Here is a 27753-nt window from a genome sequence, read left to right as displayed (position 1 = left end):
CATTTCGCAAGGGCTCTAACCCTTTTTGGGTACGACTTAAAATAAAGTCCTCTTTAGATGACATCTTCAAAGCTTCCTGGTTTCACTATATATTTCCCAAACATGTTATAAAAATACCTGGTACATACAGATTTTCGAAATAAAGAGAATTTAAGTTTCAAAACATTGGTTTCTGAAGTAATTTAGAGACATTCGTTTCCCGAGCAACCCCAAATTTTATATTACGACTTGAACGAAGCAATTAAAAGATCGAAAATAACACGTTCAGTAAAATTCAACAAATAATGTAGTTCCCTAGCATACAAAGTGAAAACTTAAAAAAGAGCTTACAATATTGCGAATTAAATCACAAGTAGTCCAAAACGTTCTATCACCAGTCCTAATGAATACATTTCTAATGGAATTGTGATGGTGCTCGGAATACGATTTAGAGCTAAAGGTGTGTAAGTGTATATAGTCTTTGAATATACTAATGTACCTATGGTCTGATGTGTTATTATCACAAGAAAATGATCCAATTTGTCCGTGTTTTAATTCACCATAATTCCAAATTAATGTTTATGTCCAAGAATAACTGAGCACTTTGTTGTTTCAGAAAATAATAAATTGGGTAAAAGCCTCCACACAAATCGAAAGTCTTAGCACAAAAATACAAATTATTCTGGCTATGTGGTCCAAAATAAAACACATTGTGTATCTGACTAGTAACTGGCATTTTATAAACAAATAATGCATAGCTAATATTTATCTATGAGAGTGGGTTAAATACTACGATCTTTATCAATAGAGGTAAACATGTTTAGTTTTTTCTGAGTCTAGGTCTTTGAAATTCCCCAACGAATTAACCTGTCTAGCTGATGTTTACCACATTCCTTATTTAATGGTAATGATAGTTCTTATCGTACATTTTTTTCCGAAATGAAAATGCCATCAAAAGACATGATATTTTCAGAAAATCATGATTGGGACATAGGTAAGCTAGAGGATTCTATAATCGTGCTTACTTGAGAAATTATTGTTCTTGCGATAACGTCACAAACCTATACTGTTCGTTGTTTATTTTCAAACTTGATTAAAGTTTTAGATGTTGTAGAACATAAAGACAAATGTGTAATTAATCAAGAGTTCCGATGTTTAACAAATGCGGAAGGGATATAGACTTAAATTGATGAAATATATATTCTAGTTTATACAACTGCATACAGCGCAACAAATATAACCTATGGTAATAGCTTGCAATTTACATCGATTGTTTGTCAATTAATCATAAAATACATTATCTCATGTATAATGTATTGCGGTCATTTATATTTTTTCACAAGTTCATTTTATTTCAGAACTCTTGACTAAGGAACACGTTTGTTTGAAAAGAGGAAGACAACGTTTTTCATATCTAGTTCGTTCATAAAATTATGTTTTCATAAAAAATATTCATAACGGTAGTTGACGTATCCATTTTCCAGTTTGGGATAAGGTCATTTGAAGTTATTTTATGAATACATCTTTTTTTAAATATCAAATTATAGGTCCAGTTTTATCTATCTATCTATCGATTCATCTATCTATCTCGACCTCTGTTTCATACGTTGGTTTCGATAGAATGTCCCAGTGTCAACGTCGCCTATCAATTTGGAGTCATATATAGTTATAGATTGCTCCACCGAAAGAAACCACACTATTTGCTGAAATGGGGCTAATATATCTATACAAATATACATATCAGATATACATATATGTGACCATATCTCTGACCTATTACAGCATAGCACTTGCTATGCAATTAATTTCACGACTGTATATGTCCCAAGTCATTTATATGGTAGCAAAAGACTTTTCGGTTGAGGTGATTGATATATTATATACACATATGTGGTTGGATTTTATGGACTATTACACCAGTGTACAGGTGTAAGTAGACCTATTCAGTTATGTACCAATGGTGTACATGTGTAATGAGATATCTTTGTGTCTAACACCATGATTTACCCGAGAGAAAATTCCGGTGTGGAAATTACATCAGAACTTTTTATAATGGCCCTCTCAGTTACAACACCTGACTAACGACCATTTTCAGTATAATTGAAATCCACAATGTGCTGACCAGGTATTATGGTGGACTATATGTCTTATGATACGAACTAGTTCAACAAATCTTGGAGACTGACCCGTTAGAGATGTGTCCGGTATTTTGATCTTCAAGTTACTGGTTTAAATATAGAGGTATTTGTATTGAAAATTCTGGTTAAATGTGTTTTTTTGTTATGACAAAACGCTGATTAATTGTAGCTATTACAGTATAGTGATCATTTAAGTTTTTCATTTTGAATCTTTGCCGACCAATTTAAAGTATAATATACCCATTCACGACAATGCGAGATACGTAATATCTGAGTAGCTGACGGTCATTTTAAAATATATTATACGCAGTCTTTGCAACGCTTTATACCTAATATTTGAATAGTTGCCAACCCATTCAAATTAAAGCAGACCTAGTTTTCGCAACAAGATATAGCTAATACTGGGATAGTTGCCAACCGATCTCCAATGACATATATATTCTGTTATTGATTGTCTCGATCGGTATTAATGGTATAGGTGTATACATATATAACGTTCCCTCCGAGATATTACATGCACTTCAGATGTTGTGTAACCTTACCGTACTATTAGCGTTAAACATACGGGTATTTTCTAGTGGAATACGTACGATGGTGTAGAAGCCCTCTCCTTGCACTTTCGTAAAGAGAGATTTTAGGTGGAGTTTAGTGCAAGACATTTGTGGTATGTACAATACGCAAACGTTTGATTCATTGTTTTCTGATTTTGACTGACTACATTAAGATTTAGCAGTATTTATTGTTACTAGTTCAAACTATTGAGGTTTAAGGATTATAAATATCATTCAATTTTATGACACCCCATATTAATAAAAATAAGTTTTGACAATATTTTCTACTTTTTCATTCACGTGGCCATTTAGCAGGCACAAATTAATAGTATTTTGTTGCTCTACATTCTTTAGATCTGGTATGATCTCAGTGTTGGGGATAATAAAAAGTTCCGAGAGGGATTACATTTGTTGTTCTGAATGAGGGATGCTTTTCAAACAATATGTAAACGTGTTTGCTTTTCTTTTAGTAACCGATGCATACGAAAAAAACAAATACACATCACTCTTCGTCTTAGTTCCTCTTTCACATGAAAATATCATTTGATCGTTCATCGTGCTACCTACCTGTCTTCTACAAAGCCCTACTTCTTGTTATATGTCGACACATTAACCAGTTATGAGATGCAAATTATAGGCTGATTAAGGTAAACACTGATACGGAATGTATCGTATTCCGTGCATATTTCATATTTAAACAGATAGATAGATAGATAGATAGATAGATAGATAGATGTGTTTCAATGCATTGCATCTTTATTATATTCAATTAATTCCCTAACCGGCATTATACAGAAAGCACTCAAAGTAGCAAACATGTTTATATTATAACTGATTATGGACATTATCGATTTATTATATACGTCATAATGAATGAATGTTCAAAACGTTTTTGTACAAGCAATCACGTACAATACCGTAATTGTTGTTCTCTTAATTTGTTTTGCGTTTATTTTTATTAATATTAGTTTTATTATTATTATTTTTATTTACATTATCATTATTATTATTATTATCAATGCGTTTGAGGCTCGTTTGAGGTTATACTGTTTAAAACTCAATTCATGCTACCACAATAGTCGTTGCAGAGATTTAAGACACAGCGTTACGTTTAAGTAAAATAGTATGGATCGCTAGATACACACATATACTATAATCATGTATGTTATATATCATATTTCTTGAAGTTTTATATCACTTAATTTCAATATGTCTTCTTTTACGGTTAGATAACATGAAACGCCATGAAAGACTTAATGCAGTTTAAACATAACTGTAAATATATGATTTATATTGAAAATGGTTGTTCAGTTTTCAGTGTATTGCATAGTTTATGGAAAAGAAGAATATTAAGTTACATGCAAAAGCTTTAAACCTTCCTAAAATAGAAAAATGAAACTAAAAGAACCCAACAAAGTTCACATAATGATGTTTCCTGATTCTGATGTTGACTTTTGCTATTTTAATCAGCTATTAAATTAATCTCGTACGATTGAAAATGTATTAAAAGAGATGCTGAAAAGACTTGCTTCATGTATGTTATGATTCTGGTGTACATGTATCCCAACACTAATTCATGAGGTCGTGAGTTATTACATTGTATTGCAGTCAGTAGGAAACACATTCATATTAATACTATAGTAGTATTACTGGGTCGGTGGAGATATTTCCTCAGATGTGAAGAGTTCTAACTGCATTCAACATAATTCACACCTAACCTCTAAACCGAAAAAAAGAGTGATTATTAATTTCATCCTCTAGGCATTTGCTTAAAAACTCAACAAACAGTTGTTTTCAGGTCTGCTCCACACTATGCGTTTACACCAGTAGTACAGTTATTTATATTTCTTGAAAATGTCACATAACTTCACTGGAGTTTGCATGCCTAGTCACAAATTAAGGCCTAATATAAATACGATGGCCATGGAGCATCGGAACGTATAACTCCTACACTAGATTTAATTTGTTTTAAAAAAGAAAATGAAAGAAATGTAGTAGGAACGTAATTAGTGTAAGCATGCTACCAATGTATCAAAGCGTTAAAGGTTTGATATATCATTGACAACATTTCGAAGGTTGTTTTCGTCTGCTACAAATAAACTGGCAAAACAGTACAACATTTATTGAAAACCAGAATTTGAACAAAACCAAAAAAAGCAGGTTCATCAAAACACTCTCTCTTTACGTTTCTTAAAGGCTCGCTAAACGGAGATCCCTAAATCGATTATCTAGTGTCTCGTGGACCAGTAACCGTTCCGAGGTATGACGGAATATATCAGTGTTACTTTTATGTATAATATATGTTTAAGCTTTGTTATGTACTTATCCTCCCTCCGCCAAATACAAAATAAAGACATACCGAAAGAAATATTTAGATAAATAAATAAATAAACAAATAATTTTTTTTTTAAATTATAAAAACTGAAATTGTTTTTTTTTAGGTTCATAAGATTTAGATCGCATAGGATCTCCGTGAAGTCGAGTGGTCATAGGTACTCGTCTTTATATGTCATTGATATCTAACCACTGTTAGCGTGGGGTCTCATTCCGGCTCGAGCAGCTAGGATATATATGGAAAGTTTGCTGTGTGTCGATGCCTCTTACTGGATTCTTCCTCCACCAAACATGCTGGTCGCCATGAATAGCCTATCGTGCGCTGAAACAAACCCACAAAACGAAACAAGTCATATTGTATTGACTTTCGTAGTACAGTTTTCTGAAAGACTTCTGCATGAAGGGGGTGGGGGTGGAACCGAGTGCAGGTTGAAGCAGAGATATTTCCATTCAAACGTACTTAGTATAAGACTTTAGTAATATCTGTTGAATTGTCACTAGAGAACGGACCATTATTTACATGAATCCTAATCTAGGATGCATCTTTTGTGTTAATTACGCACTTTTGTCCCTACTCTTTGTGTAGTTCCCGTGCTAGATGTTGAAAACTGAAATCTGTCAAACCCGAGAAAACGGTCATTATATAATTAAAAAAAAATACATTTTACTAAAACTTCACATTATAAGGCCTTTGTATATGGTACCGGACATCTTCAACGCACCAATTTTTGTAGAGTTGTACACGCACAAACGTTCTGGTATATACGGTACGTATAATGTATTTATTAAAACCTTTTTTTTCAGCTCGTACCAACTGTGACGGATTGCCAACGTCTGTCCGTGAATAAGGTCTGCATAGGTAATACTTACATGTACACCACGTTGATAAGATAATATATGTATTCAAGAGAGGAATATGTGGGTAATGTTCGACGTCCTGACATATATTAATCTACTATGATCATATATGCAACTTCCATGTTGAAGTTATAAAGGGGAGAAAATATAGTTTATGACTTGTATAGCATATATATATATATATATATATATATATATATATATATATATATATATATATATATATATATATATATATATATATATTACAGAAAGCTTTGACTCTTCAAACATAACTTTGTATCAATTTCTTTCTACTTTACTTTTGGACCGATGATTGAGCATTTTCAGCGACACCTTTCTTTTTGAGGTGGTTTCTCTCTCACTGAAAGGAGGCTCATTAATGTGAGATAGTTATTAATTTGTTACCACCCGTTACAAGACTCAAAACGTTAGTCAGATGGAAAGTTGCTTTGAAAATTAAGAAACCTTTCACAAATGTACACCACAAGCAAAACATACAGTTAACTCTTTAACCATGAACAGTAAACAAGAGAGATTATGTTTACTGGGATGCCCACATTTCTTCAGTAGGGTACCAATTGCATCCATATTTGGTGACATAGAAACTGGTAAAGTACTGTGGTTCGAGAGGTACGAGAGGATAATTAACTCAATGCCATGTGCCCAAAGATCAAATATTTCACAACCATGATAAGATTTTTCATTATTGTACTATTTTTAATAAATAACTGACACATTCCAGTGAATCCTAATAGGCAAGTTTTGTTAGATAATACGACATGGCTGAATTTACGTACCCCAAAAATGACAAAATTATGCGAGCAAAAACAAAGCATTATATGCAGTCACACACACACACACACACACACACACACATATATATATATATATATATATATATATATATATATATATATATATATATATATATATATATATATATATATATATATATATATATATATATATATAATAATAATAAGCACGATGGCCAGCTAATACCTTCTTGGAATAAAAATGATGTAAAATATTGGGTAACACTAACCGTTTGCGGATGGGCACTGTCCACTAAAGTTTGAGTGACTTTAGATGATGTTGTACCGAACTGATAATAACAATCGGATTATCAATACAGCTTCTTGCATTTGAATTTCCTAGGAAACTAGTGAAGTAGAGTTTGATGCTACAAATCATGTCCCGTATTACTACTTAAATTCATCGGAGAAAATTAAGTAATTCAGGCTCTCTTCGACCATATGCATAAAGCCATGACAGATAGACGAACGCGTAGCTTACCGCCAGCATAGTGACGATGAATCACCGTCTGACTCAAAGGTGTATCTACTTACAAAGTATTTCAGATGAAGTGACCTGTATCGTGACCTCTGGAAAGAGTTCGACCAGTTTCAGTTGCTTTTATGTAAAGGGTGCGTAAAGAATAACTACATATTCATCTATGACTGGTCCTGAAACATGAAACATACTACTAATATATTAACGATTTCTGATCTCGGGAATATATAAAGTTGATACTAGCGTTAAGATCAATTTAATTCTTAAAGTATAATGCACTATTAATTACCGAACCACTGTATTGAATCATATTTGTGCATTTCAACGCATGAAGACGTGATGAATTTGTATTTATTTGTCTTTTAGAAATTAACTAAGAAATGGGACATTTGCCTGATGCAAGAAATTTTTTGTATCTTTTGTTTATTTAGAAATTGGGGGCAGTTTTTTCCTGAAGCTGAGGATACATGCTTTATAAGCGTATATTGGACTATTCTGCGCATGTGATATTGAACGAACCCTTAGGGATCGTATGTGTACTAACCAAGAATCGATATGATCACGCAGATGACCATTACATTTTTTTGGTATTAATTATGCGAGAGTTTGTTTTAGGAAAAAAAGTGTGGCATCAATTAAAATTTCTAGTTATTGGTTCTCAAAGTAAGATAATACTCTTCTGTTTTAAAGTTTTCTGCCATGAATGTTTGTTCTTTGAAAAAGCGATATCTTCTTATCATACATATTGGTTAAATACAAAGTGCTTGCCAAGATTCCGTCTCTAGCTATGTGATTTTGCTTTCATTGCCATACAATTGCGTATCCAGGGCTGAAATATGTTCTAAAATATGAAACAGCACTATTCGCGGAAATAAAGTTTCGTTTCATTAATGATATACAAATTAACATTTAATATTGAATATTTCTCAACAGAAAAAATACATATGTATATACTCATTTACAATAAAAATATCGTGTAATTTACAAATAATCTTTTTTAAGCAATAACGCGTTTCTGCATGTAACATCTTAAACTTACCAACGTAATATTCCGAATCAAGCTCAACCTACAGTACAAAGTATTCCTGTTTGAAGGCTATTAGTTTTCTGCTTAGATAATTTGTCTAACGTTCAGAGATTGGCGTTTTGCAATGAAAGAATTGTATGATACTTTAAATTCCGAGTTTCATAGTATTGCGCTCATGGCAGGCTTGGATCGACCCAATGTGATTGCAAACCATTTCTTAATAATTCTACCAACCCTATTTGTGTTTAGTCTTTCAAATACGTTCCCGTTACTTTAATATTGTATCCTGATCCAAATCCAGCCATATTGCCATATTTAGTCATCGGACTATTTCTCTGTCCTGGCTAAGCATTTGCTGGTATCAGGACGAAACATATTGCATGTCCCTCTGTTGAAATCATTCCAAGAAGCACAATTTTGTTTTTATATTGGCAAGTCTATGCCATTTAGTATGATAGTCTTTCAAACTGTTTGTCTTCCGATATAATATCCCCTGCAAATACAAATTATCATGTTACTCATAAGGTTTTCTTGCAACGGTGTATTACTATCTCATTTAAGTGGTATGCACAATTGTACATCTATTGACAAGGAAATATTGTATGCTTAGCAGGGTGTGACAGAAGGAAAATGTCATATTTGAAACAAACAAAATAGTCCTCTTATTGTATTAAAACTGTCGTGACATTCTATTTTTATGGTAAACAAGTTGGACCTATAGACACTCTTATTTGGAAATGATTGATAAAGTATATAGAAAAGATTTTGTTTCGTGGTTATGCAGTTTCAGAATTATATTTTGTACTCACTTACGTTCTATATCATCTCTGTAAACAAAATATATTAAAAATGACTTTATGGACACTATCTAAACCATTGTTGATGAAGTTCATTACTACGGAGAACAAAGACACGAATATAAATTAAATGATATATTCCCAGATGTGGCGAAAAGTATACAAACACATAGGATTCTGTATGTTAGTAATAATGATGTTGAATTCAACATCATCGACCTGCTATGAATGTAACTAATGAAAATATCGTCTCACACATGGGTCGTCTGATCTTGTATCAGCATTCCTGCTATTTGCAGACTAAGCTCTACATTTCCAGTGATAAAAGCCTCCAGCGAGCTCTGGTAAGGGAAAGGTGGTTCCCAATACAGCTTTGCATGTAGAAACTTACTAACGGATACTTCCTCACTGACTGTTGATAAGCTATGTCTACTAGTAACCGTTTCACGGAATCATCCAACCAAAACAATCTCCATCGCTGAAGTCAATATTTTAAGAGAATACATGCAATCATATTTTACAAAATTAGAATGCATATTTAGTATAAGATATTTTTCTTTGGTAACCACGTTGTTGATGGTGCCGAGACTTGTAAGATATTTAATGCTCACATCATTTTACATTGTGATATATCAAACAACATAATGACCTTGGACCAGAAACAAAAACTGTGGTCACTCACACTGATGTAAATAAGTTGTTGCTGTGGAATGCATTCACAGGCTTATTTATTATGTTCTACCCTTTATCTTTATTAAACCAGTTTGTGTGAGAAGGATATTTAACGTAGCTCTAACACTTTTTAAGTCATGTCGCTACGATGTCTGCAGTGCGGCAGTTTATAGTGATGTCTTGCATTGGGAAATCATGCAGTAGACATGTAAAATGATTTCCCACCCAGTCACTTTATCCTGACACCAGGCCGACCAGGCCTAACGTTAAACTTTTAATGCTGAGCGCCAAGCGAGGCAGCTGTTAGTACCATTTTTGTAAGTCTTTGTTCTGACTCGTGCAGGGTTCCAATCCACGACCTCCGGCTTCTGAGGCGGAAGCTTCTAACCACAAAACCACATGAGCAGTAGCTGGCAGTATATAATATGAATTATCATACATGGAGCCAAGTATCATCAGCGACGTACATGTAGTTTCGAGTAAAGCTATGGACTGTGTATTTGTTATTAGTTCAAATGTGTCCGATGTCTTTTTATACAAGTAATTGCCCATATAAAACAGGTGCTTTGGAAGATTGTCCTTCAAACGCTTGTTGTGCTTAATAAAGTATCGAACCAGATGTAGATAATAAAAACACCGACCTCTCCCTCCTCAGCCCGAGCAGGAAAACTAAATTAATGACTAGTTTAATTATAAAGAGTTTAAGAAAACATTTATCCAAATTGGGAATGCTCCACCTCTTGGAAACACAACCATGAGTATACATATTGTAAAGCTATTGCTTGCATGTAATGTTTATCTCCGTGTATGCAGCGAGCTACCGTATGAAGCTCACTTGCATATACGAGATAATCTGTCTTCTTTAAAGCCTGTTCTTTTGACTTTTAAGTACGTGTTTCAAATCTTGGCTTTATATAAACCTTTAAACAAATGCTCGGAAGAATGGTGGCGAAAGTATGGTTTGCTTGCATGGGCTATTTTTTGTGTGGAAATTTACAACACACGTAATGTTTGTTTGAAGAAGGAACATTGCAGGTTGCTGCATACCAAGACGCATCGCTTTGTCTGTGATAACATTAGTTCATCCATAAGAAGGTCAAAACTTGACTTGAGTATTTTCTCCGTGAATCAAATTATAAAAAGTACACGAACTCAAATCGCAAATAGGTACAATGGTAATCTGTTATATTTCTAAGCTTGCTTATGTCGGGAACTCATTTTTCTTAAATATTGCATCTCGCCTGCAATGCCTGGTCTGAATTTAAATGTGTTTCCATGATAGCTGTAGAAATGATTTTGTCATATCGCACCAATGTAAACAAAAAACATACTTTTGGACAATAGGGAAGCAATTTCTTGATAAACTATTTCCTGTTAAATAGATACTACAATTTAGCAATTATATCTTTTGATAGTATGTCCCTTTTTAATATTCCAAATCAACAGTGTTAAATATGACTTAAAATTTGCGTATCAGATATGTAACGACTGATATTAACTTTGAAAATACGTAAGAGAAAGCGAGATAACGATTCGTGATGAAACATTAAACATATTAACGATTTTTTATTCTGCCTGTAATTTCTACAATGATTACTAGCATTTGCAAACGAGGTGAAGAAAACAGCCTAGTATGAAGCTAATTTGAATCAATTTGACGATATCTTCTGGGTAACCTACTCAAATAAAACCCCATTTCACTACTATGTATAACACGTAAGCAAGAAAACAGTTTGTTTTGTTTAATTATTACTTCCATAAACATGTTTGCTTACTTATAAATATATTTTTCATTCTAAGATTTACTGAGATGACAGTATCTCGAAAGTGTTGTCTGTTATTGCTGATAGATGTGTTGGCAAGATTGTCATTGGGTACGTAATGTTTATACAATGCTTTCTGTGTTTTGTTTCACTATAATTTATAGCATATATTATGGTAAGACAATTGGGATATAATGTGATATATACAGTTGATGAACATGTGTTGTTATTGTGGTGAAATATAGATTACTTAGTAAGTTCAGTATGTTCAAGTTTTTCAGATTATGTTCTGTTTATCCTCTCTTATTTCTCCGCCTACTTTTCTCTCTATGATTCCATAACAATGACATGACTATTTTATACTTGACACTAACACGACATTGTCTATACATACATATGGATAGTTATCTAACCACCAATGATGTGCTTCTTTTGGCCTTAATGTATGCAGTAACAACAATGAACATATTGTTAAAATACAAGGTTAAAATGAAGTTCATTACAATACAGAAAAACGTAGATCGCAGATGAGGTAAAGCACATAGTACTGTCGTAGTCAAAGACATATATTGAATGAACAATTACCACTGAAGTCACTCCAGGGAATTGTTTTTAATTTGTAACTATTTAGTTGGTTTGACTTCTAATATATACGAGTATTATTGAACTTATATGCCATTACTTACTGCTTTTGAAATGAAACAGCCCCCACCCCTCCATTTATATTTTCTCTCAGGATACAATTTTCAACATCGACTCGAGGAAAGTGTTGTGTCAGAGAGAGAGAGAGAGAGAGAGAGAGAGAGAGAGAGAGAGAGAGAGATCTCTCACTAATTTCAACTAACCTGAGAGTTGTTACTAGGTTTCAAAGTATTTAAATCTATCGGTTTTTTATGATGATAAGTGAAATCTACCCAGCAACGACCATGACAATGAACTATTATTATTATTATCATTATTATTATTATTATTAGTAGTAGTAGTAATAGTAGTAGTAGTATTAGTAGTAGTAGTATTGATAATATCATTGATATAAAATGCATCACATAGTCTTTAATTTCAGGGGCAGGGTATGGTGAAAAACAAGGATGTCTTGGGGATTCCATCGTACTTTTTCAAAACATTCATCTAGATCATGCTCACACAATTTTGATACTTTATGTCAATGGTGACGGCTATAAACAGATTGCTATGTGGTTTCTACACAGTTTTGTCCTGAACTCAACATTTTTAAATGGATATGGTAACAGGATTGGTCTTGACCAATATGGAAACATTTGGATACGTGACCTTCAAGATAAAGACGATGGAAACTATACTATTGAATGTACAACAAAAAACGGTACTAGGAAAGACAGTGTCGTGTTAAATGTTTTTGGTGAGTATTCCTCTTTGCTTAAAGTTTTCGCGTGTTAAGAATGTGAACAAAGAATGGAGTGTGATTTTGTTATTGCTCTGTTTTGTTTTTCTTTTTAGAAGCACACTCTTTTTGAAACTGAAGTTATGTTTTTTTTTGTTGATATGTGTGTGTACAGTATACAAACCTTTTAACTGCCATGCACCAACACTATTATGTCTTCACAAAATGCAACATGAATATATGTTGCTTTACAAATGGATTTCACTTAACCAGTTGGATAAATTTATGACGTTTCTTGAAATTATAAAACAAAGAAAATTTATTAAACATTCTGGGCCATCTAGAAATGTTTCGAAAAGGTTAGGAAAGATGCAAATTAAACCACAAAGTACTATTTACTTTCTCATCTAGAACGATCATATGTATCTGCATAAAGAAATCACGTTGTATAAGATCACAAAAGATATACGTGAAAACGTTTCTAACCTTACCTACGATAGAGCAAGGTTTGCTTTGTAACGTTATTTAGTTTACATAGAATAGGAAAAGTCATTGTATGCGCATGGAATATAGAAAAACATTAGCACTAGAAAGGCACTTTTCAGTGTGCAGTGTAACGTATTGGATTGACATCAATACCGTCGTTCAATAAATAGTGTGTAGGAAAAATAAACAAGTCACGGATTGAGAGAATTTATATTGGAGCCTTATTTATTTGTCCAAGGGAAGATACCCTAAATTTGTGGTTGGAATGGAGTGGTAGTGAAGGCATCAGCAGTTTTTTTATACAATGTGGATTCTGGAGGTTGAACATATATTATTAAAATATACCGATCATGATGGTGAGGTCTGCAATTAAGTAGTTAAACATTCAGCAATAACGCAAATAAGAAATGCCGTTAGGCTGCGTCATTAAATTATTTCAGTAATGATGATGGGATAAGAATTGTACTTGCTAGATCTTGGAATTGTCTCCTGATTCTGAGATTGAAAGGATTTGGAAATGATTGTTTATGGATGTTCGCATTACAAAGTTCAGCGAGTACCTTAGCATCATAAATGCAAAGTTGGAATCTGTGCATGTGGGCAAGTCTTGTCTTCATAGTATGGCCGGGTTAACTATATTGAAGACATGTAACTTATTTGTCTGGAGGTTGTGCATACGTGATTGATTTGGTAGAAAAGGTGGCTGTCCTTGAATAGGAAATGATATGTATGTAACGGCCAGGCAGGAGAGAAAAATAAGGCTTACTGTATACGTTGAATAGAATGGCATATAAGAGGCACCTCATGTAAATGTCGTGTCCAGGTTTACATTATATTAAAAAAGAATGACAAATAGTACGATTTATTGGAATAGTGTAAAGCTTGTTAAAAGAGACAGATTTAACAATATATGTCATTATTGCGGCAATAGCAGTGGATTATGATGTTCGCTGTTCTACCGATATCGAAGGTATTTCAGAATGTAATTTCTCCAACTTCTCTTAAAACTCCTCAACCTCGCACTCTTTTCACCTCTGCATTGTAAAACTCATTCACTTCTTCAGCCTCTAACTCTATGAAAATCTGTAATGACAAAATCGAGAAAGTCAAGAAATAATTATTCACCAGAAATATTTCAGAGCATGCATGCTTGAAATTATTGTAATCAGGAAATTTGGTTGATTAACAATTATGGTTAGATAACAACTCTTCAAGTAATATCATATTAGTGAGTTGCAATTTGAATTGTTCATTACAGTGTCAAAAATGCATCGTGCATAAAGGTTCACACTTTAAAAAGCAAGACATCACAATAGCTGCAGACATTACTATCACTGTATGTTATTGTTTCGAGTTACATATTCAGTTTGGCATTTTAAGCTGCTGTTCCTGTTTCAAATGTCCATATGTTGTATTAATAGACGTACCAATTTAATGTTTGGTCATTTTGTCTTCTTTAATCATGTCACAAGAAAATAAAATGACTGATTTCCATCAAAATTATAGTTTTGTTTTCATTTCTGAATTTCAAATATATTGCATGTATATTACTGTGATATCTGAGTCTCGTCTATAACTTTTTCCACCTAAAATACGTTCGCAAATATTAATTTACATAATTTGAACAGTGGACTTCGATTGTGCAATATGCGTTGACACTTTAACTTCAGCTCGAAATAAATGTCACGTTCGTCATTGGTTACCAATACGTCAATTGCCACAGTTGACATTAATCGCAATGCGCAATGCTTAACATAATATTCGTTGTGTCGATGTTTGTATGCATTCGTGTTTGACACACCAAACATGTTATTTATTTACTACGTGTGTGTGTGTGTGTGTGTGTGTGTGTGGTGAGAGAAAGAGAAAAAATGTTCGAATTTGTGTGTGACGTGGAGAGAGAGAGAGAGAGAGAGAGAGAGACAGAGAGAGGGTGATTTGGGTATATATACATGTAACAAGATAACCGGGTGGGATTGTCGGATTTAGAACAGAACAAATGACGACGATATAAATACAATGTTTAATAATTGATGACTTGAATGAGCAACCAATTATGAAAATGTGCGTATATATATATATATATATATATATATATATATATATATATATATATATATATATATATATATATATATATATATATATATATATATATAATCCAAATATTGAATTAAATTAACATTAGAACGTATAGACTTAATGATGAAAAATACGAATAAATTAATTTAGCAAATATAAAGGCCAGGGGTTGATGGTTCACAGAGATTTGATAATGAAACGATGGATACAGTTTACTCTGGTAGTAAACAATGTAAAATTTTACTCAAGTAGTAAAATGCATTCACTCAGGTTGCGAAATTATGGTGATACATCAGGGGGTCAGTTTATACAACTTATCTTTAGAGTCCCGAAAGATACACTGGGTTTTACGAACCCCAGAATTAGCCCACGGCTAAGAAATTACATGTACGGAGATACACTTCATCATCAGTACACTGTTTCAGCTCCACCGCTGCTACAGTCCAGCTTCACAGCTGCGGTAGACTACGGACATTTGGAACACTTCGGAACACTCCGAACATAAGTCCCTCCGGACATTAGACACTCCTGACACCCCGAACATTAGATTATCTGGTCACTCCAGACACAGACTCTATGGTCAATTCAGACACAGACACTCTGGTCACTCCAGACACTCTGGTCACAGACAGAAACACTCCGGTCACAGACAGTAGACATTCCGCACACCCCGGACATTAGACCCTCCGGATACTGTGGACATTCGACACTAGACATTCCGGCCACCCCGGACATTACACCATCCGGACACCTCGGTCACAGACAGCTCTACAGCTGAAGATGTGGATGTCCATGAAGCAGAATGCCCGCTGACAAGACTATTTTGTAGTGTAAGGAAATGTAAATACGGTGAGGTATTTATACACAGACAGTCTGTGCAATGTCGGCATTCGGTTCGTCCCATCAAGATCACTTTGCACGTGCGGCATGGGATGAACCGAACTCACTATTTCGAAATACGATACAATATACATAAATCACCCTCGGGTATCGTTGTACACAAAAAACGAAATCCGAGTCCATGTATTCAGTAAATAAAAGAGTTTAATTCCGTGACAATACATTTAGCTTCCTAAAGTCTATTGACATTATAATTGAGTGAACCTACTCGAATTAATTTATATATTAATTTTTAATATATAAGTGATCTTAGTTTCAACCACCCCACACGCTTATGATCTCTTGGCTTCACATGAGGGAAGGTAAGGATGACACAGGCGAGTATCTTAAAAGTATCACAAAATTGCCGTTATTCAGAAAATGCTATCACTTATGTTCATTATTTTGACTTGCTGACCGGTATTAGATTTCAAAAGCAGGGTGTTTTGGTAATTAAAGTCCGTCCGTGATAAGACCGTCCGTAATAAAAATTATCTCTGTCCATAAAGCTAATGAGAAAATAAGATGACATTTCAAATATCACTCATTATCTTGCCTCCGTACATAACAATATGTTTTTGTTTTTGTTTTTTGACGTAGAAATATAGTACTGTGGATTAAGCACTTAATTGTCATATGATATGATAATTATATACTGTACCGACTATTTTGTACAGCATATGGTGTTCGAGGGATAGTGTTTGGGTAACGTAGAATCATAGTTGTGAGGAGGAACCACTTATGAGGGTCTTGTGTGACTGGAAGTATCGCTTCAGTTCTGTAAGCATCTGTCTAAATTACTTACCACTGACAGTAAAATGATGTCAGCTCATATAGAAGAGATGAATGTCCAAGCTAATATGTTTCTCCAAAACGTCTAATTCGTTATACTCTATTAGGTAATTATAAACAGGTACAGAGCGTACAAGTTTAGATTTGATTCAGGACATAAAGTAAGAAAATGTATCAGGAAAAGATTTTATGAGAATAGTACTGTCCATATCAACTGCTAGGAAATATTTTGCTCTGCAGTATGGATTGTTTTTTATAATATTAATATGGACACTATAAATGAATTTAATTTCAACATCCATATAATCGAAATTTCAAGACTGATAAACCAAGATTATTCGTTTCGTAATATCCTAGTCGCTCCGGATACACGTTGCAGACCGAAGATAATACGTGGTGATGACACATTGACAACCTATCTAGAACCGGACGGTTGTGGCAAACCTACAGCAACTGCATATTGGCTGGAACAGCCTGGTATATCCGTCGACGTACGTAATTCAATTGAATACCTCATTCTTATATATAAAATATTACGAATAAGAATTAGCTATTATAAGGATCAAGCAACAATACTCGTCACTTCCTTAAACTAAATTTTGTTCAGAGTAAGCGATTAATTAGAAAGGATGGTACCTAGATGGAGCTATACACTATCTTAACATTCAAAAATTAGATACACGATGCGTGCGTGTACATATTCAAGGAGTTACATTGTTAACAGAAAGAAGGGTGTTTTTTTACCACAAAATTACCGCAATTATGAGGACCATTTATATTGAAACTGGTCCTGCTGTACTTTCTAGTTTATAACATGCAATGGTGTTTAGTGCAAACTGGTCCTGCTGTACTTTCTAGTTTATAACATGCAATGGTGTTAAGTGCAAAGTGATGTATCGAAAGAGTAAAAGATTAGTTCTAACTTTTACGGACCTTTGTAAATCAAGAAAGGTATATATGTCCTCGTACAAATAATCAGTACCACATATCATTATCATGCTCAGTTTTTGGCTTGATGGATTTTAGGGATTACTTTACTTTGATAAAAAAACACATATGCCGATATATTGGTGTGACTAGCTGCAATCTGTCTTTATCAGTCAGAAAAATATAAACACAAACGGGATGGCGTTTGCGTATTTGCCAAAACATGCATCATTTATATTACGTCATTAAATAATATTAAATAATAATCAGTATCACACCTGTCTCATATTTAAAACTTAATCAGGAAGATGTACGTATCTCTAATCAAAACTGGATCAGTGGAATCAATTATAGAAATATGTATAATTAGATATTTACAGGAAATTAACATGTGAGATAAAACACAACCTGAAAAAGCTTATAAAACTAGAAAGAATATGATTTATTTTGCAGCGCAACGAGATAAATTTACAACCGGGACAAGAGGCGGGTACGGTCTATGCATGTATCAATAGTCCTGCATTGAGATGTGTGAAGAGCTCAAAGTTATCTGACTACTGTACAGTTTTCAAAGATGAAAGTATGAAATCTATGTCTTTCTCTTGCACATTGCATTAGTATTGGTGCCATCATCATTATAATGGCTTAATTGCTTTTAAAAAGTTTGTATTTTAAGCACTGGAAGATACAAAGAAATGCTGACGCCAGTTATGATTAGTATATTCTGTGTGACAATGAATAAAAGAAAAATAAATACATAAACAAATAACAGAATAAGGGAATGGACAAAATAAACCTATGTTATCACTTGCAAATGATGCAGTGTATATATATATATATATATATATATATATATATATATATATATATATATATATATATATATATATATATTTGTGTGTGTGTTTTATTTAAGAGAACACTTTAATGAGATAACTGTGTCTTTGTGTCTAAGTTCAGTGGCCAATTTGTTCCACGTTGCTGGGCCCTGGTATGCAAAAGAAAGTGCTCCATATGACTTTCATAGTAGGAGTACTGAGTATACGGTTGTCAGAAGAGGAAAGTAAGTATATTGCTGGCGTGTACACATGGAAGAGGTCGGATAGGTATGTTGGACTGGAGTCCGTCAGTGAAACACAGCAGAGAGAGAAAGTGCTGTGTTTGATTCCGGATCGAATGGATAGCCAGTGAAGGGTACATATCAGGGGGAGGAGTGCTCTGATCGTGGTACTCTAAGGATGATCCGAGCAGCTGTGTTTTGAACGTTTTGAAGTTTCTGGAGTAGATATTGAGAGAAACCAGACATCACTGAGTTACAATATTCCATTCTTGAAAGTACTAACGAATACACAAGTGTTTTAATGGCAACAACTGAAAGATATTTGCGAATTGAGCTGATGCGTCTCAGCTTAAGATATGCAGACTTGCACATGTTAATGGCATTTAGGTGCAATTTGCGAGTTCTGTCGAGTGTAACACCTAGGTTTAGTACTGACTGTGTATATTTAATCTTATATGTAGTGTTTGTGGTAACGAATGTGAATGAGCAAGTCTCTGTGTTGTGCTCAGAATGGCTTCAGTTTACCATCATTCATCTGCAGCTTGTTACATGCCATCCATGATTTCACTTCAGAAAGGCACCTATCTACACTTTGGATGGTAGCATCAACTTCAGTTCGGTGGCTAGATTTGTATAATTAGGTGTCATCAGGTTACAATTGGTGAGACACTGTATGTTGATCTATGACAATTGAGAGCGCCTGAGTGTGTATAATGAATATAACAGTTCCAAGAACAGACCCCTTTGGAACAACACAACATATAGCAACGGGGCTAAAGTATATTCAATTTGCGGACACAATTGGTGTCTTGCTGACCAAGTAGGACTTGAATCACAGTACGGCTGTATCATGAATGCTAAATACATGCTGGATACGGTGAAGCAATATATCATGGTATATTGTGTCAACTGTTGAAGACAAATAAAGGAGGGCGAGGACTGTAATTTTTCCGCTATCCAAAGCAGATAGAATGTCATTAACAACTTTCAGAAGAGTAATTACAGTACTGTGGCAAAGGCTATATATATGATGGACATTGGTAACAAGACTGTTTGAATTCAGATGAGATAAAGTTGGAATAGAACAACTTTTTCTAAGATTTGTTTATATAAATGGGAGATAAGAAACTGTGCAGTAGTTCTTTAAATCATTGTGGTCGAGTGTTGGCTTCTCCAGCAGAGGCTTTACAATGGCAGTTTTGAAAAATGATGGGATTTCCCCTGATGAGAGAGAGTTATTAATAACACCAGTTAGTGAAGGCAATATTGGGTATAAGCACTCATGCAGCAGTGATGTTGTAATTCGATCCAGATCACATGACCTTGTTGCAGTCTTCGTCACGAGTGTATATACTAAATCTATAGAGACAGGTTCAAACGCTGATAATGTTTGATGTATATATATTGGTCCTACACAATTAACTGAGCCTAGCGTTTATCATAAAATGATTTGGCTTCCTATTCACATATACGTTTAGAGATATGTTATATGTCTGAAACAATGTTAATAGGTTTATTTAAATTGAAAGAGATGGATTATCGACAATCATTTTAGAAATTTGCAGGCGAAGTATGTCTAATACAGATAGTAGTTTTAGTTGTTTTTGCGTCGTTTGGTCATTATGTTGTATTTAATTGTACAGTCGTTAAAACAATCACTTTATCCAAACATTCTTAAAATAAATGTAGGTTGTATGATAAAGGCGGGAAATTCTCTACTATATGTTGCAAATATGCGACAGGTAAACTCAACAAATACTTAATAAAAATAATGTTTTGTTCTTAATCAGTTAAACCTATCGCTCTGATTGATGTTTCTGAAGGATCTCATCAAATAAAGGTCCTTAGGATCCAAAATGTCGAATTCAGGACATATGTACACATTTACGTACATTTTAGCATATGTATATATATATATATATATATATATATATATATATATATATATATATATATATATATATATATATATATAGACCCTCTATTCCATGTTGTTACAGGTAGGATTCAAAGAAAAGTAACAGATTTATCAGCAGTGACAACGGGTACCCTTGTGGGAATCATATGCGTATTGCTTTTGGTTATTGTGGGTTTACCAGTACTTTTCATCCAATGCAGGCGCATACAACGTAAGTTTTACCTCTTTAATTGGTTGTTGTAATTGAGAAATGCAATATATGTTCACGGCAAGGACAATATAATTACGAATTAATTGATGAATTTTACTTTTTTGCAATGATCTATATATGTAGGAACGTGGGTAGTTATTTATAATTGTTAACATTTAATTACATAGTATTATGCTTTCTCATATGTTTCAATGATGCTGTTGATCATTTATTGGTAGAGTAAATAGATTAGATTTAATGGAATGTACCATATTGTTTACCTTTATCTTCCTGTTATTTTGTGCATACTTTCTAGCGAAACAAATCCCTCCTGAATGATACATGTAGTCTTTTTACATAGGGGTCATTAGCGATCATGTTTATACCTGTAATGTCGAAAACTTGGATCGTTCCATTTCAGATGCATAGAAATACAGTGGAGGCAGTGACACACATTTTAGTCTCCGCATAGTTAATTGTATCATTAGCTAGGTTGGTTGGCTGCTTTGATAATGGAATATATTTGCAGATATATTCCGCAGTACGACTGAAACTATTTTCATGCATTCTTCAATTAATGGAGATTTATATCTTCAATTTTGTATGTCCTTCTATATTTGGATTCATCTACATCTCTCAGTTACAATTAATGCTATTCTTTTTGTTGATCCTAAGATTCAGTTTACTATTGGAAGCATGTCAGTTGATGAAAAACAACTTAGTACTTACATATGTCGGTACACATACACACATGTAAACACGCACACATACAATACATCTTTGTTGAGAAAACAAACAAATTATTCCAATTTCCATTCCAAAATATACATTAAATAATAAATTTGTTGACTACTTTATTCTCGTTGTTAGTGCTAATCTATTGTGCTACGGTAATACATGATTGTTTAGAGATGAGATGATATAAAAAGGAGTATTGTCATGAAAGCGATATGTTAAAGTTTAAACGGCAATTACCTTCCTTGCGGTATTCAAATTAGGTTTGAAACTGTCTGCAGTTTACTTCACAACCATTTTACCCTCCTCTGAACGACTTCCACTGCCTCAGCTTCATACCTCATTTAAACTATTGAGTATGTACACCACACCACCATGATAATGTTTAATATATGTAGGAAGCTAAGGGGGATATTTACACTAATGGGAAACATTCCCCTTACGGGATAAGGGAATAGGATTTCTAATGATGTGATTATAAACATAATATACTACTGGTCGATTCAGAAGCCATTCTTTCAAACTTCGTATCTACGTAGCAACCTTACTAACCAGTGTGCCAGTTAGAGCGGTTTATTAATTAAAGAAGCAAGTGACCCCTTGGTGTAATGACTGTTCTTAGCGTGTGTCTTTGTAATTTCTAAAACTACTTAAATAAAACAAGTTTGCCATATAAAGTATGATCGATCTGAGTCAATATCTTCTAACATGATTCAAAATTTGATTTTTAAAAACATCTTGCTGAGACTGATTTCTTTTTGACAAAGCAGCACTAGGCATTGTAAATGGTGAATGCTTTTACATTTCCTGAGGACAGTCTTTTACAAAATAGTTAATTTATTTTACTGCAAGTATCAGGTCCTAGATTAAAAGGATTTGTCCTGCCTGCCGTGGAATGGAACTAATCACAAATGAAAAATAACTAAAATGTGTATGTGGAGAGAGTTGACCGAAATTAAGAAGTTGTTATATATGAAGTACTTAATAATATAAAAATCCTCTCTTAGGTATAAGGGTATTAAATAGTTATGGGGCAGTAGTGGGGACAGTAGTGGGGAGACTAATCATCTACATGAATAGTCATATATATATATATATATATATATATATATATATATATATATATATATATATATATATATATATATATATATATATATATATATATGTGTGTGTGTGTGTGTGTGTGTGTGTGTGTGCATGTATGTATTTATGTATATATGTATGTAAATATATATATATATATATATATATATATATATATATATATATATATATATATATATATATATATATATATATATATATATATTTCAGAGAGAGAGAGAGAGAGAGAGAGATAGGCTGACCGTCCCGACTGCTGTCTTCCTTTAGCTCTATAAGTATTAACAGATAGCCAAGGTGAAATTTGTATTATGCCTTTGAACAAATGCCATATCCCATAATGTAGTTACCCAGCTATTTTCCTCTCTCTCCTATTCGACCACTCTTGTTTCGGTAGTCGCACCGCCTTACTCAGACTTGATGAGGGCGGGCTTCCTCATGTCTCGGAAAAGGGGGAATGGAGGTTGAAGAGGCGGATGGTAGGCCGTATTTTAGATATTAACGTCATCAGCAAGTTAACAACACAGAATGTCTTCTCATGTTCTTATTTAACGACCAGTAATAAGTTTAAACTCTTGCGCGAGATATGTAAGAAAACTATTCGCAAACGAAGAGTCAGTATAAATTTGCGACTTTTTGAAAATTAAAAACATTTCTCTTTTATATCTAGACATGCTAAAGAAGAATGCAAAGTCAGAAAATAATCAAGGTAATTTTTACAATGTCAGCATGTTTGTTCTTTAAAACACGTATCTTTCAACTGAAGAATGGTTGACTCACTTTATCGACTGTCACCTGAACTAATTGAAATGTTCGAAATCCATCTTGCGTTGTTCTTCATCATTCATATAATGCTAGTTACTGTTCTGGAGGTTTTATTGTTTGTCCAACTTTGAACAAGCTAGACAGGTTTGTCTAACAGATAATGCCCGTATGTTCCATATAGGATGGATTTCATTATGGCTTGTTACGTACGTCCATATTAGACGTGTGTTTATGTTGTAGAACGGACGCATCTTATCTCCTTGGTTGAGATATATAACATCTTAGAAACCACGATTCACACAGTATACTGATCATTTTAACTCTATACGTCAAACCACTTAAATCTCAAGGAGACCCTATTTTAATGGTAACTTTTAAGAGTCTTGTTTGAAAAATGTGATGTTAAAATCGGCCGTTAGCAGAGAGACACGATTATATGTCGAGGAACTGTTTATGATGATTGTTTCCACTATATGTTTGTATTTGTCTGTGATAGGATAACAATTTATGGTTCAAAGTTTCAATATGTATCGACATATGAATGATCTTAAACACTTTGCATGTAATATTCCGAGAAGCACAATAATGTAACCGAGGTAGGATATCATACTTTGCACTTCATCCGATGTATGTATTGTGATTATAGACTATTCGATTACTATTTACATATTTGATACTCACTTGTTTCTTTAACATAACTATGTGGTATTTATGACAGCAATGTAAACATCACATTTTATATTATTGATGAGTCACGTATCCAATAAAACAAGCTGGTCAGAAGTGAATAAAAATATATTGTTCTTTTCTTGGTTAACGTTTATGTAGAATCACCGCACACCTATATATATATATATATATATATATATATATATATATATATATATATATATATATGTATATGTATATATATATATATATATATATATATATATATATATATATATATATATATATATGTATGTATGTATGTGTGTGTGTGTGTGTGTGTTTATAATCTTTTTTTGCACAATATACTTCATAGTTTAATTCTAAAAGTCAACAATTTGAAACAATATTCAGATGATCAGGATAATGAACTACGATCATTTTACGTAGCCTACTTTCGTTGCCAGAACATGTATCCAAATAATGAAAAAGTATTTAGCTAATCAGGGTCCATCTTGTTAAATGGACCTTATAAGAGAATCAAATGAATTAATAACAATCATGCTGTCTTATATCTATGATAATATGTTTTAATAGCTATGCCCATTTTTAGAGAGATTTGTCCACAGAAAATATCCTAAGGTCATTGAGAACGGCCTTATTTTTAGTGCGTTCATGATGACTACAAAACGTTTTAGAAGAAGTGATTGTCAGATTAATATCAAGTACTTTGATATATCGATTATTTCTACTGTCGGATAAATCCTTAGTTACTATTCATCCCCACGTTCATATCACGTGACCAACCACACGTCCTACTGAACTTAGGGAATGGTTAGAATCAGAACCTTATATCTTAGCCTCAAAGACGGTTCAAGAGATGGAGGAAAAGTTGTTGCTGCCATTGACATCGTTGAATAAATTTCATTTTACCATCTTATGGAGATTCCCATTCCACAACGAACTTCTTGAAAGACACGAAAACTGACAACATGTTGTAGATATTAAAGACAAATAAGTGGTTCATATGATATGTCAATAATATTCTGCAACCACTGTTGTGAACTACTCGTTCAGATATTGATGTGTAGATTAAGTTATTTTGCGCAAATCCATTTGTGAATACACAAACGTTTGAAATTTATAAAATGATTCTGTTAGGTGTAATTCTTTATTTCGACATTTTATATCTGTGCTTTTGATCTGTATAAAGTATCCAATAATGTGCTGAAATAAAGGAAACCGTTATATTTTACATATCTTCAAGTGCATGCTATTTCAATAATATAACCATTTTCTTGCTTTTTGTTTCTTTTCAGATGCAATACCTTTATTATCAGTAAATGGAATACAATCAAATGGTAAAATATGACACATAATCTATTTTTGTTTTCTTAATTTATTGTATCTCCTAATACGTAGTGAATAAACAAACGAGGATATGGTATGATATCTGGTCATAATCTTTCATTTATAGTGCCATCATACAAAGAAATGCTGCACTTGAACTTTGAGTGAATTAACAATAATAATAATAATAATAATAATAACATCATTACTGCTGCCACTACTACTACTACTACTACTAATAATAATAATAATAATAATATTAAATTGTTTGATCCAGAGTGGCATAAAAAAACCCACAAGAGAATAGTTCACAGTCCTGCAGTTAGAACAAATGTATATGCCTAGTAATACAATCTTCAGTACTAGTGCACCTCTTCAAAATAAATATAGGTTAATAATATCGCAGAATGAACAATATTATGACCTCATTCGAAAATATTTAATTTGACTTTACCAATGTATGCCAAATATTTCCAAAAATGTTGTGTGTCAATATTTGCTTCGCAGTAAAACTTCTTTTCACATGACCTTATGTGACTTGTGCTATCGTTCATTATACACTGATGAAAGTTAAGATTTTCTGCAAGTTTATTAACCTACGCATACTACTGTTAATTCTATTCGGTTAATACAATTTAACCATATATTTTTTATTTTAGGAGCTGAGTCAATATCAAATGAATCTGGTGTGGGCACACAAGGTTCTGTTACTAATGTTACAATAGAGCGTGCACAGAACACCTAATTAGTGTACAAAAAGGCAACATGTTGAATCTATATACATAAAACGGACCATAAGTAGTTTATGGTTTGAGTACAATCGTTTTGCAAGTGTTAATATAAATCGACAAATATCTCATTCGATACATTACATTTTTTAATTAGATTTTTGTAATCGTCAATACAAATATTTTAAATTTTGCAAGTAAAAAAAAAATTGTGATTAATATTTGTTTATGATGAAGTTAGGCATTTATGAAACACTTTAATTTCACAACGACTTCCATCTAGTTCTATGTGAGTGTAGTTAAATGTTCTGATGTTTTGCAGTATTTTAATGATATTTGAAACATAAGCCGCAAAAGATACGAACATGAGAACAATTTTATTCAGTTATGCACAAGGTAATAACTCATTAGCTTACAACGTTTGATAATATGATATTAAAAAATGTAATGTTAGTATACGTACGTTCTACAGATTATTGATATAGTTCGTGTAGGCTACATAATATAAACTCGCATGGAATTTTGACAACTTAAAGATAGAGTTCAGAAAGTATTGGCGTTTTATTATTATTTTCAAATATCATAATCAATTGTTTGATAGTCACTAATGGAGTGTTTCCGACTGATCATCCTTGACCTAGTCGTTTGTTTATTAAAAGTCAACTAGGAAGCAAATGAAGTTAGTTAAGACTGATGCTGGTGTTGATGTACATCCTCATGACAAATGTATAGTATCGCAAAACAAATCAGCCGACTATAAATTGTCAATACATTTTCCGAAACGAGAAAGACAATAAATAAGATCAAAACTTAATAAGAATATCAAAAATAAAGTTGAATTATAGTTACATAAATTCACAGTTTTGTTCATTAAATAGAAATTGAGGAAATAGTTTTTCTTCGATAATAACATTATTAGTATCCATTTGCTGTTTTTGTTTTGTTCTATATTTTATGGACTTTAAGTAAATTACATATGTATTTCAGTATATCGTGCAGGTGTACCAGGATATATTTATAAGGAAAATCATAGGTTTTAATTTTTTTCGTTCATATAATATTTATTCATATATCACATCTGATATTAATATAACACGTATGGTTTCTTATACTCGGTATATACCTTTGACTGTCTCATGTATGTATGATGCATGCGCGCAGAAAGCAACAATATTTGTTTCAACAGAGATTTGGAGAAAACAGAACAAATCTTAATGAATACTATGTACATTATAGATTATTGTTTTTTTATACTGATATGACATAATCTGGAGAGAGGATACAGATTTCAATAAAGATTAAGATTTTTTTATA

At 33.0% G+C, this 27753-nt stretch overlaps 1 protein-coding gene across 7 annotated transcripts; it reads left to right on the top strand.

Annotated features, from left to right (window-relative positions):
* Nucleotides 1-1885: 1885 nt before the first annotated feature.
* LOC149792949 (uncharacterized) lies at nucleotides 1886-27753 on the top strand. 7 transcript variants are annotated; one of them, XM_089966805.1, is made up of 11 exons: nucleotides 1930-2183; nucleotides 5807-5861; nucleotides 7217-7290; nucleotides 11453-11526; nucleotides 12479-12793; nucleotides 17372-17505; nucleotides 18395-18521; nucleotides 21002-21130; nucleotides 23619-23657; nucleotides 25681-25722; nucleotides 26371-27753. In XM_089966805.1, the coding sequence occupies exons 4-11, from the start codon at nucleotides 11463-11465 to the stop codon at nucleotides 26454-26456; spliced, it is 936 nt and encodes a 311-aa protein (XP_089822931.1). In that variant the 5' UTR covers nucleotides 1930-2183; nucleotides 5807-5861; nucleotides 7217-7290; nucleotides 11453-11462; the 3' UTR covers nucleotides 26457-27753. The 7 variants fall into 7 exon arrangements, with proteins under 7 accessions (XP_089822928.1, XP_089822931.1, XP_089822930.1 ...); XM_089966804.1 differs by having other exon boundaries at nucleotides 1930-2220; XM_089966803.1 differs by lacking the exon at nucleotides 1930-2183 and adding an exon at nucleotides 2581-2781.

This window comes from Sinohyriopsis cumingii, chromosome 8 (genome assembly GCF_028554795.1).
Source record: "Sinohyriopsis cumingii isolate HCF-2022 chromosome 8, ASM2855479v2, whole genome shotgun sequence".
NCBI lineage: Eukaryota > Metazoa > Mollusca > Bivalvia > Unionida > Unionidae > Sinohyriopsis > Sinohyriopsis cumingii.
Note: the sequence above shows the minus strand (reverse complement) of the source record. Positions and strands in the feature narration are given on the sequence as shown.